The 13,419-nt window shown below is 41.5% G+C and overlaps 1 protein-coding gene and 1 long non-coding RNA gene across 9 annotated transcripts in view; one reads left to right on the top strand and one right to left on the bottom strand.

Annotated features, from left to right (window-relative positions):
• Nucleotides 1-4,895, bottom strand: part of GLP1R (glucagon like peptide 1 receptor) — a 90,758-nt gene extending 85,863 nt beyond the window's left edge. For both annotated transcript variants that reach the window (XR_014690820.1, XM_084512797.1), the window contains exon 1: nucleotides 4,770-4,895. Coding sequence is in view for 1 of the 2 variants with exons in the window: in XM_084512797.1 (XP_084368923.1) it covers nucleotides 4,770-4,850 (81 nt within the window). In the remaining variant the exon portion in view is untranslated. The remainder of the gene's footprint in view (nucleotides 1-4,769) is intronic.
• Nucleotides 4,896-5,044: 149 nt separating this feature from the next.
• LOC311434730 lies at nucleotides 5,045-13,048 on the top strand. 7 transcript variants are annotated; one of them, XR_014691682.1, is made up of 5 exons: nucleotides 5,045-6,737; nucleotides 7,338-7,461; nucleotides 9,080-10,940; nucleotides 11,759-11,783; nucleotides 12,961-13,048. It is a non-coding gene; the product is annotated as an uncharacterized lncRNA (long non-coding RNA). The 7 variants fall into 7 exon arrangements; XR_014691683.1 differs by adding an exon at nucleotides 12,610-12,656 and having other exon boundaries at nucleotides 9,080-11,783; nucleotides 12,961-13,037; XR_014691684.1 differs by having other exon boundaries at nucleotides 5,045-6,584; nucleotides 6,667-6,737; nucleotides 9,080-12,656; nucleotides 12,961-13,002.
• Nucleotides 13,049-13,419: the final 371 nt, after the last annotated feature.

Genomic DNA, 13,419 nt, shown 5'->3' with positions numbered 1-13,419 from the left:
GGAGGGCAAAAGCTTTAGTTGTTATTCTAGCCCTGCTTCTGTCACTTTCAGAGTACGTTTTTTTTTCCTCACAAGAGAAGAGAACTACACATGCTTCACCACTGATACAGCCATAACACACAGCCTACCATGCCCAGCTGTACTCTGCCTACACTTCACTTCAAATACTTTTGGCTAAACTGTTTCAGACTGCTGCCCAGTTTGGGAGTTGGGTGGAGGGTGCAGTAATGGCATTAGAAATGCAGGGAAAGTTGGAAGATTTGACAACTCTTTCACTAAGTTTAACTTGCTTTGACCAGACATCAGAGCTTTAAAATTCAATGCCAAAGGCCAATTCATTGTCTTGCTGTGTTAAACACAGTCCTTTTCTTTGGATATCTGATATCCTAAGCTCCTTAAGCCTGAAATGTCTGCACACACACACTCACATACAGGTACATTTACAATATTATAACAAGCAATTAAGTATCTTCTTTTTAGCTCATATACGCATATTTGCTGCATTAGGGCATCTGATTTTGTTGCACATGTGCTATTACTAGCATTATAGAATTTACAGAAAATTAGAATTGTTTCTGAAAAATACATTTTCTGAATACATAACAGGTGTTTTAGTCAGCCTTCATTTGGGACACTGATTTCATCTACTATTAAGCAATCTGAAGTTTTATACCATATTAATACAGGCATGAATTTATGTGGACTGCAAGTATTAAGTTTTTGAAAAACCTGGCCACGTTCCCAGGAAAGGAGCCCATTACCTAGAAGCTGGCAAAGTGTCCTCTGATAACAGCTATAGCAAGGTGGCACAGTGTCAGACCTTGTCCGATCATCCTTTTCTCAATTACATTCTATACCACCGCCAGTATGTGCTGCTAATAACAGGCAGAGCATTAATAAGCCGAGACTTGTCTAGAACATTTTGATTTTGAAAGTGCAGGCAACAAAGAAAACCAGTGCTATGTGAGCTCTGAGGAGCAGGAGAACAAAAGCCTCAGAAAGAATTTCCAGTCAGTGTAAGTAGAGAGGGGAATTTGCTCAGGAGACGACCCTACTGAGGCCATACCTCAAGTACTGTGTTCAGGTTTGGGCCCCTCCACACACAAAGGACATCGAGACCCTGGAACAAGTCCAGAGAAGGGCTACAAAGCTGGTGAAGGGCCTGGAGCACAAGTCCTGTGAGGAGTGGCTGAGGGAACTGGGGTTGTTTAGTCTGGAGAAGAGGAGGCTCAGGGGAGACCTTATTGCTTTCTGCAACTACCTGAAAGAAAGGTGTGGGGAGACAGGGGTTGGCCTCATCTCACAGGTATCTAGTGATAGGACTACAGGGAATGGCCTCAAGATGTACCAGGGGGAGGGTGAGGTTGGAAATTAGGAGACATTTCTTCTCAGAAAGAGCAGTTAGGCACTGGAATGGGTTGTCTAGAGAGGTGGTGGAGTCACCAGCCCTGGGGGTGTTCAAGGAAAGGTTGGATGTGGTGCTTAGGGACATGGTTTAGTGGGTGACATTGATGGTAGGGGGATGGTTAGACCAGATGGTCTTGGAGGTCTTTTCCAACCCTAATGATTCTATGATTCTAAGTCAAGATGCAGTTCGATGTGCATGCTTCCACGCTTGCTTCCATGCTTGGAGCCACTAGCCTCCAGAGCACTCTTCCATTTCTCAGCCAAGTTCTATAGCCATTTTCCCCACCATAATGACTTCTAAGGAACACAGGTCTAGAGGACAGCAGTAACTGGAAGCCTTAGGTCAGTTCTTTCAGCATCAGGACACGCAGCAGAAGACAAGTCAAAAACAGTCACAGCCCTGCAAGCCTGTGTTCAGACATTCAATCAGACACAGACCTCTGTGCTGTCCAGGCCAGAATCTAACAGACTACGACATTTGAAACCACTCCCTAAGCTGCATTTCCCACTTGTGGTTCTTCAAAGCTCAAAGCTAGCACTCTTAGACCACTACAGGACCCTAGATATCCATTGAGGAAGTGGGGGCTGCAGAACTAGAAGCAGCTGTGACAGCCTTCCAAAGGGGGAGAAAGTAGCAGGAACTATACAAGACCCTAATGCCTGCAGCCTAGGGAGCCATGCTGACTGTGGGAGAACAGATTAGCAACTGTATCTGAAGAAGCCTAAATAACCCAATAGTAATTGAGTGCCAACAACACGCACATACACAAACATCCATACACTCTAATTAACAAAAGTGCTGATATTGATGTGAATACTTGTCTATTTCCAAGCAAAAGCACTTCAGAACTAAGAGCTGAGGACAGCAAAAGATCTGTAACCTTTCCACTGGATTCAGTTGTTTGTACTTCTACCCAGGAGCTGTGTTAATCACATTTTAGCCTGAGGAACAAAAGCACCGGGGGTAGTTTGAAGAACAGAAAGCCAATTAAGAGCTGGGGTAAAGCTCCTGCCTTCTCTTCAGTGGTATTTAAATGACTTTCTACAAGACTATCCTATCAAAGCTTTGAACATTTACACAGAAAACTGGGGTCTAAAATCCAAACCCAGGATACAACCAGATGGCTGAGAACCAGCAAGCAGCTGTGTGTCAGCTCCGTCAGCAGTGGGACATCGCTGCTCAAGGCCAAGCAGGGAAAGGACACAGGCTTGTCATGACTAATAAGATTCTGCATTGCAGCCGTGTACTACCAGCTCTTGGTCATTTTACCACCCTCAATGCAGCAAAAACAATCTAAACACTTAAGCAATTGCCAGTCATCCTGTGTTTAAGATGGTGTCAAGTTTGCAGCGCAAACTCAAACTCCAGACTTTTTTCTTCCTTCCACATACATCTTCAACTTCCTCTTCTGCCTTTCCTGTCTTGTTCCCAATCCCCTTTCTCACTCATGTGAGGGACTGAGGAGATGCGGAAGTTCAAAGTAAAACAATAGTCACAACATCAGTAAAACATTTTCTACCCCAGCTCCCTATCACATTATCCTACCTTCCCCTCACATCTGTCATGCCTCTTTAAACCAGAAAAGCCAAGATCTTGCAGCCAAGAGTATTTAAACTGAAATTGACACTGCTTAAGCAGTAGCAGATTATCACCTAGATTTTACCTTTAGCACCATTCTGAACTGAATCTGAAAAGACTCCTGACAGCAAAACTCCCACACTTCTGCATGCTTAGCATCGAGCAGAGTACTTTGTACATTTTGCCAGCACAGAACAGACACAATCACTGCTCGAGACAAGTTGTCAGATAAGACCCTCTAGTGTCAGAAGAGGCTAAAAAGCACACAACATATTGTGACACTAAAGTCAGAGGGAAATCAGTGTTGAGACCAGATAAACTTCTTCCCTCTCATCTTCCCCCAGTCCTACATCCAGCCAAAGGAGCCCCCTTTGCTAGGAAGAGTACTTCACCTTGTTTCTCAGCCTCTGGCAGCCCGATCCCAAGAGTACCCAGCCACACGCTGGCTTCACAGCTCTACCTAGCAGCACACCTCAGTGATGCTAATCCCTTGCTCACCCCAAACTCATCCATGAACTGCAGCAACGCACAGCCTGAAAATTCAGACATTTCTAGCACTCCGACAGACTACAAGCAAATGCTACTGATCTCCATCACTAACATAACCACAGGATAGCTCAGGGTGGAAGGGACTCCTGGAGGACATCTGGTTCAGCCAATGCCAAGCCAACTTTGATAGCAGCTCAGGCTGCTCAGTGCATTATCAAGCAGCAAACACTTCCAAGGACAGAGGTTCCCCGGTCCCTGTGCCAGTGTTCAACCACCTTCAGGGTGAAGAGGTTTTCCTGACTGGATTTTTATCCAGGTGCAACTTGCGCCTGCTACTCCTCTAACAAGGCCCTGATGTCAAAAAGAAGGAAGACATAAGACAACCAGAAATCCCAGAAGCCAGTAGCTACGACAACCCCCTTGATTAGCTGGGAACTAAATGGATCATTCTGAGTAGTGTTCTGTAAGTCAGTAACCCCCATAAACTTTCAGCAACTGGAAGAAAAGCAGCTGCACAGCTAGCAGGCTCAGTCAGCTTCACCATCCCTCCCTTCTACAGCCCACAGCCAGCCTCTCTCTCCCTCCCCATCCCCACAGAAATGGGATTACCCTTCTTCACCTGTCACCCTCTTCCCCATCACCTCCCACTGCTCTTCTCAAACCACCCACTGTCTCCCCATCCCCAGGCCATGTGTGCACTGCACAACTCCCGCCTGGGCGGCCTTTTCCTTGAGACAGACACTGCTTCAGGCTCCTCTGGTTCCAGCAGCCCCAAATCACCCACAAGACGCGCAGAAGAGGGAAACCCCAACAGCCTCAGTTGCTTCTGCCAGAAGAAGCATTCGAGTAATCTGACAGGCATTTCAGAGACAAGGCTGACTGAAGATCTAGGAAAACTCAAGCCACGAGCTCAGCATCAGGGATGGGTGTTCTCACCCACTCCCCCTCAGGCTGTGTCCCAGGCTGCTGCCGCCCTCCCTCCCTCTCTCAGCCTGCCCTAAAACCCACCTCTCCACCCCGAGCTGTGCCCACACACCCAACTCCAGCGCATCCCCAGGGTCGCGGGGAAGCAGAGTTACCTTGAGGACCGTGCCACAACCCTGCCGCTGCCTCCGCCGGCTGCTGGCTGTCAACCGGGACCCTCCCCTAGCGGATCCCCCGCGCCCCACAGAGGGACAGGGCACGGGGGGAGGCAGCAGCACCCGCTCCCCACCCGCAGCCCCGGGACGTCCCGCTGCCAGCATCGCCCCGGAGCCGGGACAGCCGCGCGGGTGGGGACCCGGGGGGCACTCACCCGCCTCACGGGGGCAGCTCCGGCCGCCGCCAGCAGGAGGAGGAGGAGGAGGAGGAGGAAGAGGAGGGTGGCGGGGGGCATGGCCGGGGCCGGCCCCCATGCGCGGGGCGCGGCGGAGCGAGGGGCCCGCTCCCGGCGGGGCTCCGGCGGCCGCTTTTGTAGCCGCGGCGGAGGCGGAGCCGGGCCGGGGCCAGCCCAGGTGCGGCCCGGAGGGGAGCGAAAGGAGGAGAAGGGGGAGCGGGGAAGCGCCCCTAGGGGGTCCCGGCCCTCTGCTCTGCTGCCTGGGGAGGGCTGGGAAAGATAGCCCCCGCCCAGGCGGTTTTCTAAGTTTTATTAGTTTTTAGGAAGTGAGTGCGGTCAGCCGTAGATAACGTGAATTTTCAGAGCTGGATGCTAGATCAGGTGCAGGTTTCTGAGCTAAAGTCTTCTGGTAAGAAGAAAGCACTGAAGACCTGACAGGTCTGGAAGGAAATCTCAAAATTGAAGTGAGAACAGGGGAAAAGAATTCGGATTGGACTGTTACATACTATTAGAATGTGAAGGAGCCAAATATTAATGATGTGCATTAATTTCAAACACACCACAGGCTGATGCTTTGGGAACGTGACTATCCAGAGCATCCATGTCATGGGATCATGAAATTCCTTAGCATGAGTATAGCCAGGACAGCAGTTACACCTCAACAGCTAACTCCAGGCAGCATTAACTGAAGTGACTTGGTTAACTGAAGCCAAAAAGGGTATTTCCTTCAACTTCTCTGAAGTGAGAGAAAAAAACAAAGATTGGAAAAATTGCTCCCAAAGAAGAAAGAGCATGTAATTTGGGTTAAGAGAGATGACCTTCAAACACCTCAAGTTAGTTGAAATTCCCGAATGTCTGCTTCAGGTGATGCTTTTTATCTTGAGATTAATTTTTCACTGTCCCAGTAAGAGATTCTCCATTGCCATAGAAGTAATATTTCTGTCACAGACATTGCTGAGGACTTAAAGAACAGTGAGGAATTAAAAATAATAATATATATATAAACAATAAAATTATGAAATTATAAAATTATAAAATTATGAAATCCTGTTCAAGCACAGCCATGTGGCCTAGACCAATGAAGAAGCTGGTTTTTATGGAAATCGGTGATCCCTTTGCTTCAAGCCCATATCTAATATTTGCCTTAAAGGCATATGTATCCATTTGTGTTAAGATAAGTTACACATAACTACAAGAAATTCCTGCAAAAAACTGCATTTCTGTTACCTGCAATTATCACACATCCTTGAAGGAAGCAAACAGAGAGAGCATCTATTATGCCAGACTACTGAGAAGCACGACTAGGAAAAACAAGCATTTGCTATAGTTTTATGTGGTCTTACTTCCCTGAAAGGCTGAGAGAAGACTCTAGCCCAAAGCCTGGTTACACCTCACAGGAATATTTGACTTGAAGTCCAACACCTGACTCCATTTTGAAGTGCCTATGAGGACCAAATATGTTACAGGTGTTTTCAGTAAACCAATAAAACCACCAGGCAACTGAGCAAAATACTCTCCGGTTTCATTCAGGCCAGGCAACAGAATGCCTTAATACAGGGAAAGAAATCTCCTCCACCTAGATAGCACCACCAGCCTTATCAGGGTGCATCTACTTCACATGCATGTCTCCGCTACTTTCCATTCCTGATTCTGCAGCAGACTTATTAAGTTTCCCAGTTCGGACTTCTGCTGCCAAAATGACTCCCAGCACCTGTGCTTATTAGGTGGCCAGCTGCTTTCACAGGAATTTAATAAGTGAATATCTCTGTTTAAGAGCCTCATCAGCCTATGAGGGTGAGATATGTCCCTTTGGAAATAGAAGTATTACTTTAGGCTAATCCTACTTTCCAGAAATAATCAGATCTATTTTTTTTAGACGTGATGAATTTTACGCTGGTGTTACCTATGTGAATGTTTCTGGAGGATCTAAATGTTTCATTTTTAACTGTAGGTATATTCAAATAAGTATTTTTATTAATTTGTTTTGTTGTCTCCTTGATTGACTTAACTCAAGAGGATTATTTGTAAACAATAAACTCTAAACAGGTATGTTTTTATTATGCCCATTTGGAAGCTATTATGTCATTTCAGATGACTGAAAATGACCTGTTGACTTATATCATTGTATTAAAAGAAAGGCCGCTTTCCCAGAAATAGGAAGGTATTTGTTACGCAAATCCAAATATTTCTGGGGGGGAAATAATGACAAAAGTTGTTTCTAAAACCTGCATCTGTTGAATTTTTGTTATGTTTATTGGTGGTTTTATCAACATTGAAACCCAATTTAATCTTTTATGGGTGTTAACATTAGAGAAGGGCAATTTGAAAATAGAGAGCAAAGTGAAGTATTCAAATGATATGATCTAACTTTAAAAGAACCTGAGATCCTTTCAGTTTGAAAAACACAGCATGTGTTGAGAAAGCTTTGAGCTGCTCTCTTAAAAAAGAGACTTTTCTTTTGTGTGTGTGTGTAGCTGAACGACTGCAGATGATGTTTAAAGTGTAGGACTTATGTAACTTTTCTTTCCTTCCTTCAATTCCTTCTAGCTCACATATGTATATGTGATATTTTAAGGTAAGAGGTTGCTGCAACTTGGAGAACTAAGCATTTCACCTAAACTCAGGATTTATAAGAAGAGTAGAGGTAGCTGCTGCCCTGTATGATGGTTCTGTAAGTGTTGCCTATGTGCCTGAAAGGCTGTTGGCTTAATCTTGTGGTTTGTAACTGTAGAGTGTAGCAGAAAAAAAAAAAAAAAGGCTGAGAGGAACTGTCAGTACAGGTCTTTGCAAGCTCAGTGAAAGCTTAAACTTCTGAGGTGAGGATCAGTACCTATGAAGCTATTCAAAGAAATGTCTCAAACTTGAAATAGGTGTTTAAGAAATGAAGCAGAAGAATTCTAGTATTGAATCATTGAATATGGATGTGTCTGGAGAATCTGAATTCATTAGATACCTGCTTAACTGAAATAAAACTCAGCTAAGCCAAATCCTTCTTTATGCTTCCCAGGACGGGGGGGAGGGGGAGGGAAGTAACTGAACAGTATTATGCAAATGTATGTTACAAACAAATAATCTATAGTTGTGATTACAAGCATGTAGGTACTTAGAAGAGGTCGTCTTGTCTTGAAGCTATATGCACTTCGATATCTTCAGAGAAACTAAATTGTCTGAATTGTGTCTTGAAACCTGGACACTGGAAAGCGTTAAACTTAAGTATTTCAGTAACATTCAAAATGATCTTAAAGTACACTATATCAGAACATGCCTACAGCAAATAACTATATAGCAGATTAATGTACAAAACTTTTGGGAGAGCAGTGCATTAGAAAGCAGAATAATTTCTTTTGGTTACTGGCTATAGTACACATTTATGCATTAAATCTAATTATTTTTAGTTTTATTCTTGTAAGTACTAATTATTCTGTTCAGATTCCTGTTCACATGTAGGAGAATGGGATCAGGACATGAAATGTCTTGTATTAGCTACGCAGCAGGGGTTGAAATCTCCTGGTTTCCTATAATGTGAAGTACAGTACTGCAGATATAGACTCCAAATGAATGAACAGAAATTACTGGTAGTTTGTAGTTCCAGTCTTAAATGCCTGGTTGGATGTAAATAGATAAAAGGTACAAGTACTGCTTGACCAAAAGAAATCAATTTTTCAGCTGTCATTTAGTATAGGTTGTTCTTTTTTGGCTATATATATGTTTTTGATGACAGCAGAGAAACGAATACAAAGATTTATTGTTACTTAAGTTGTGTAAAATACATAATGACTGGAAATAGCTGTATCTACTTTTTGAGGTCTAGCTGCTGTGTGGAATTTATTCCCTCCCTATAGCTGTTACATAAAATGATACAGGTCGAGGCTTAATTTCGATACAAAGCATACATTCTCTGTCTTATTAAAGAAGAAATTGCTTCAAGTCATTTCCTTAAAATGTTGTCAGAGGACTTATGTGGCCCTGTGCTGTGGAATCTGTGAATCAGTCCTAGGTGTTTCTACATCTTGACATTTTAGAAGTACAAAGATGTAAAAGCTGTCTAGTTGTGCAATAGGAAATAACTTTTTTTTTCTATTATTGTATGAATTTCTTACCACAGTCCCTGAGTCCTAATTCAGATTTCCTAGTTTAAGATCTCATTTTCAAGAATGCTTTGTTAAGAACTCTATTTTGGTCTATAGAAGATTGCTAGGGTGAACAAAATGAAAATATGCTAGCACAAGGGAAAGAATAGTAAGAAGTATTCTGTACTGCTTTCAGTTTCTCTCTTTGTTTTTTCACAGGAAGCTGTGAATCACAGAACAAGGGAGGAAAGTCAAACTATTATTTATTGGAGTAACATTGATGGAAATACTAGTCTTCTCTCTCCTTTTACTATAGAGTAGTAGCTTTTTCTGTGAGGGAATTATTTAGAAGTTAATCCTTTCAATATCTTTGCACTAAGGGAAACTGATATGGAAAAGGAGAACTGCCTTGTATATCTTGATGCACCTTGTGCAATGATCATAATACTGGTCTTTGCCAAAGAGGTAGAGAGGACTTCTGTCCACTCTGCTGCTAGATGCTGAGCAGACAGGACCCAGACTTCCACAGGAAAAAGCTTTCCAAATGCTGAGACAAGCATTTTCTCCATCCTAATCTTTGCTATGTAAAGAATTGTGGTGTTTCAATTTCTAAGGGTTCCTTCTGGATTTGATCTTGATAGTGGAATCCTGCTAAATTTAAGTATTTTTTTTTTAACTGACTTTGTAAGAATTAATCTCTGCATGTTTCTTTTGTGCTCTGAAAGCAGTATTAATCACAATTTAAAAAACAAACGGGAAAAAAAAACATACCTTTTCTACAACTAGCTTTGTCTCAGGGATACCCTGCTTGTGTGGTGCAGACACATGTATCACTTCTTACAGTGCTTGCTTTAGTCCATGTGATGTCTATGCTAGGAATAAAACATCAGACTTCTGAAGAAATTGGATCTGGAGATCTGTCATAACTCTACAATTACATTCCAATATTTAAAAAGCAGCAGAAACATCAAGGTACTTAAAACTGCAACTTGCACATTCTATACCTCTTTTTTATTTTTTTTATTTTTACTACTTGCCTCAAAGAATTACAGTTAAATACTGCTGCTAAATGTTCTTCCAGACCACCCAAAAAAAATGAACAATATTAAGAACAGATATAGTCAGCAAATAAGATTACTGAACAGTACAGGAAAATGACAGTTTTTTTCCATAAAATATTTCACTTTAGAAGTGAATATTCTGAATCTTTGTTAAAAAAAATGTTAGTTAAACTAACCAGAATCTCAAGGCAGAAATGGAAGAAAAATGTTTCTCTGTAAATAATAAATCTTTTAAATGAAAGCTTAGCCAAAATGTTATATTTTTGGAACAAGCTTGTACCAGTCAGTGGTTTTGTGAGATTTAACAACCTGAGATGAAAACATCTCCCCTCCCAGAATCACAGAATTGTCTAGGTTGGAAGAGACCTCAAGATCTGACCTAACCTCTGACCTAACACTAAAACCATATCCCTAAGCTCTACGTCTAAATGTCTTTTAAAGACCTCCAGGGATGGTGACTCCACCACTTTCCTGGGCAGCCCATTCCAATGCCTAACAACCCTTTCAGTAAAGAAGTTCTTCCTAATATCCAGCCTAAACCACCCCTGGTGCAACTTTAGCCCATTCACCCTCATCCTGTTACCAGGCACGTGGGAGAATAGACCAACCCTCACCTAACTACAGCCTCCTACAGAATCCCCTTGCACATTATATTTCTTGTTTTCATTAATTCTATCTGATTCTATCCACTGCTATATAAAAGCTCACCATACAGCCATGCTCCAGACTTTTTGTGAATCATCACTGAAGAATGCTCACTCCTGTGCAAGGTGATCATCTTGACATACTTAGCAGATCAAAGAACCCCCATTAATGTTTCCAGTCTAAGACAGTAGGAGTGTGTGCCTTACGTTGTCTCACTTGCTTAAACTTGCCTCTGAAAATTGGAGGAAATGGATAGGAAAATCTTCCTGGGAGACAGTTCCAGTGATCAAGGAAGGAATCTGACAGACTGTGGATGCACACTCTAAAGTAACTCTGGACTAATTCTGCTACAAATTCTCAAACACATTCATGAGGTAAGCCCTTGCTTTCAGAGAGTTATTGTTGTTTACGTTATCTGTTAAGTATTTGTGTTTTTCTGATATGGCATTCTTGTCTTTGTCAATACAATCACTGGTATACTGTCTCACATCTTGAACAGGAGTATCCTGAATACCAATTGTCCATTTAAAAAATAAAAAATAAAAAAATAAATAGCAACTTGTTCAGTAACTAGAGAAAAAACATGTCCAGGTTAATTTATGAAATTGAATGCTTGTTATCTGTTTTGGACGTATAAAGCATTCCTGGGAGTGAAGGGTCTTCTACTGAGGCCTTGAGCTCTTATAGATTATGTCAACTAGGAGAAATGACTTGTGATGAATGAGTGAGGCTTAGGAGAGAAAGAATCAAATAATTGTACCTTGTTAGCAGTTTGAAAAGCTGGCTGTAACCAAATAAAGTGTAAGTATTTACTCTCCCGCATATGAGGACAGAAATATCTCTTGCATATTCTTAAAGCATTCAGAGATTAAAAAGGGAGTCTTCCAAATGACAGTAGACTGTTACTATTACAAAACATTATTTCCACAAACTAGCTGAAAAGCTATATGGAAATAAACATTGATTGTAAAGAATGTTTTGCTGGGAGTAAACTGGAAGCATTGAACTAATGTATGTTATTAAGGGAATAGAACAACATGATTAAACAAAGCCCCAGACAGTCTCACAAAAGATGGGCAAGGGTGAATGGACTCTGACAAACAGAAGAAGCAGATGCTGTCAAAAATCTGATGTAATATATGAAATAGAGATCAACAATATATTATTAATCTCTGTTCTTGATATTATACAGGTTGGAGAATGAAACCCTCTTCAGTGTAAGTTACAAAACAGCACATTATTAGCTTAAATGTTCCCTGATATTTTCCCATGTAGACTATTATAAATGAGGCAATGCACACCTTCCACCTTTGGCAATGTTCACATGGTTGCACATAGTGTCCCCGCTGTAATGAAGCTGAAAGGGCAGACCAGGAAAGAAACTTCAGAAATTAATAAAGTAAGTTGTGCTTTTTCATTTTGATGTGAACTAAGATGTTTTGTACTCCAAACAAGATTTTTTCTTTCCCCCCAACACCCAGTCCATTGCCAAATAAGACATATTTCCAAATATTAATAAATGAGCTGGTGTAAAGAGGTTGTTACCAAGATTTTGGGGTAGAATGCTGTACTGGGATGGAAATGATTTTCTTCACAGTAGCTGTATGGTGCTGTGGTTTTGATTGTGACTAGAATGGTGTTGATACCATACCAGTGTTTTGGCTGTTGCTGAATCCTGAGGTTTTGAGGTTTTCTTTATTCTGCTCTGTCCCTGCAGTGAGTAGGGTATGCAAAAGGGTTGGACAGAAAAAAACTGGGACAAATCAACCAAAGGAATATTCCATAGCCTTGTTAAGGTCAACACTGAAAGCTCAGGGAAAGGAGAAGGAACAAGGATATTTATGGTTACATTATCTGTCTTCCCAAGTAATGGAATGCATGCTGAGGCCCTGTTTTCCAGGAAGTGGATGAACATCTGCCTGATGATGGGAAGCAGTAAACAAATTCCTTATTTTGCTTTGATTGTGTAGAAGATGTACTTCACTTATTAAACTCTCATTATTTCAACCCATGAGGTATTTTTTTTTTCTTCTGCTCTTCCAGTTCTTTCAACCATCCTGCTGGGGCAGGAGAATTGAGTGAACAACTGGGTGGGTATGAGCTATGGGTGAGGTTCAACTCACCACAAGTACTAGCTTTTATTTTTGTTATGATTTGAATATCTTGTAGTTGCATAGTCTTTTTATTATTATAGTTTATTCTCTGTACAGATGTAGTTTAATGTTACAACTTGTAACTTTCTATCTCTGTGTATTTGTGACCTAACACTATCTCATTGTTATATTTGGATCTAGAGTGTACAGATGAGAGAGGGAGAAGAAGCTTCTTGAATTCATTTGGAGATCTTCATTTTTACTATTCTGATAATCATTTTGTATCTGTGTATTTTAATAGCCTATATCCCACTAACTTTCTGCAAGAGGATGTCCATCCAACAGCAAGCAATTGAGTTCCAGCTCAAGAAAGAGCCTTTTATCATCCCACTGGATGCCCAAGGCCTTCAACAAGTAACAGTAGCTGCACTTTTTCACAGCAGATGCTTTTGATCACTCCTAAATTGCAAAAGGAAGAACATACCTCTGTGATGGGGTGTTAGTGAAAAAACTGTGTTGCCAAACAGACATAACTGAAGGAGGAACAAATTTGATACAGATTATTAGAGAGACAGTGTAGAGTGCTTATCTTATTTACAATTATGGGCACAGAATTAATTTAATACTAATCACGTATAGAAAATTCATGTCTATCAGTAAATAATGTTGTGATAGTCACTCTAAGGATTTCAAGCCTATGTTTAAGAGCTAAGATGAAATGCAGGAAAGCAAAAAATATTTATATATTTTTATATAAATT

This window comes from Aythya ferina, assembly GCF_964211825.1.
Source record: "Aythya ferina genome assembly, chromosome: 3".
Lineage (NCBI taxonomy): Eukaryota > Metazoa > Chordata > Aves > Anseriformes > Anatidae > Aythya > Aythya ferina.
The sequence above is the reverse complement of the archived record's forward strand: the minus strand, read 5'-3'. Positions and strand labels throughout refer to the sequence as shown.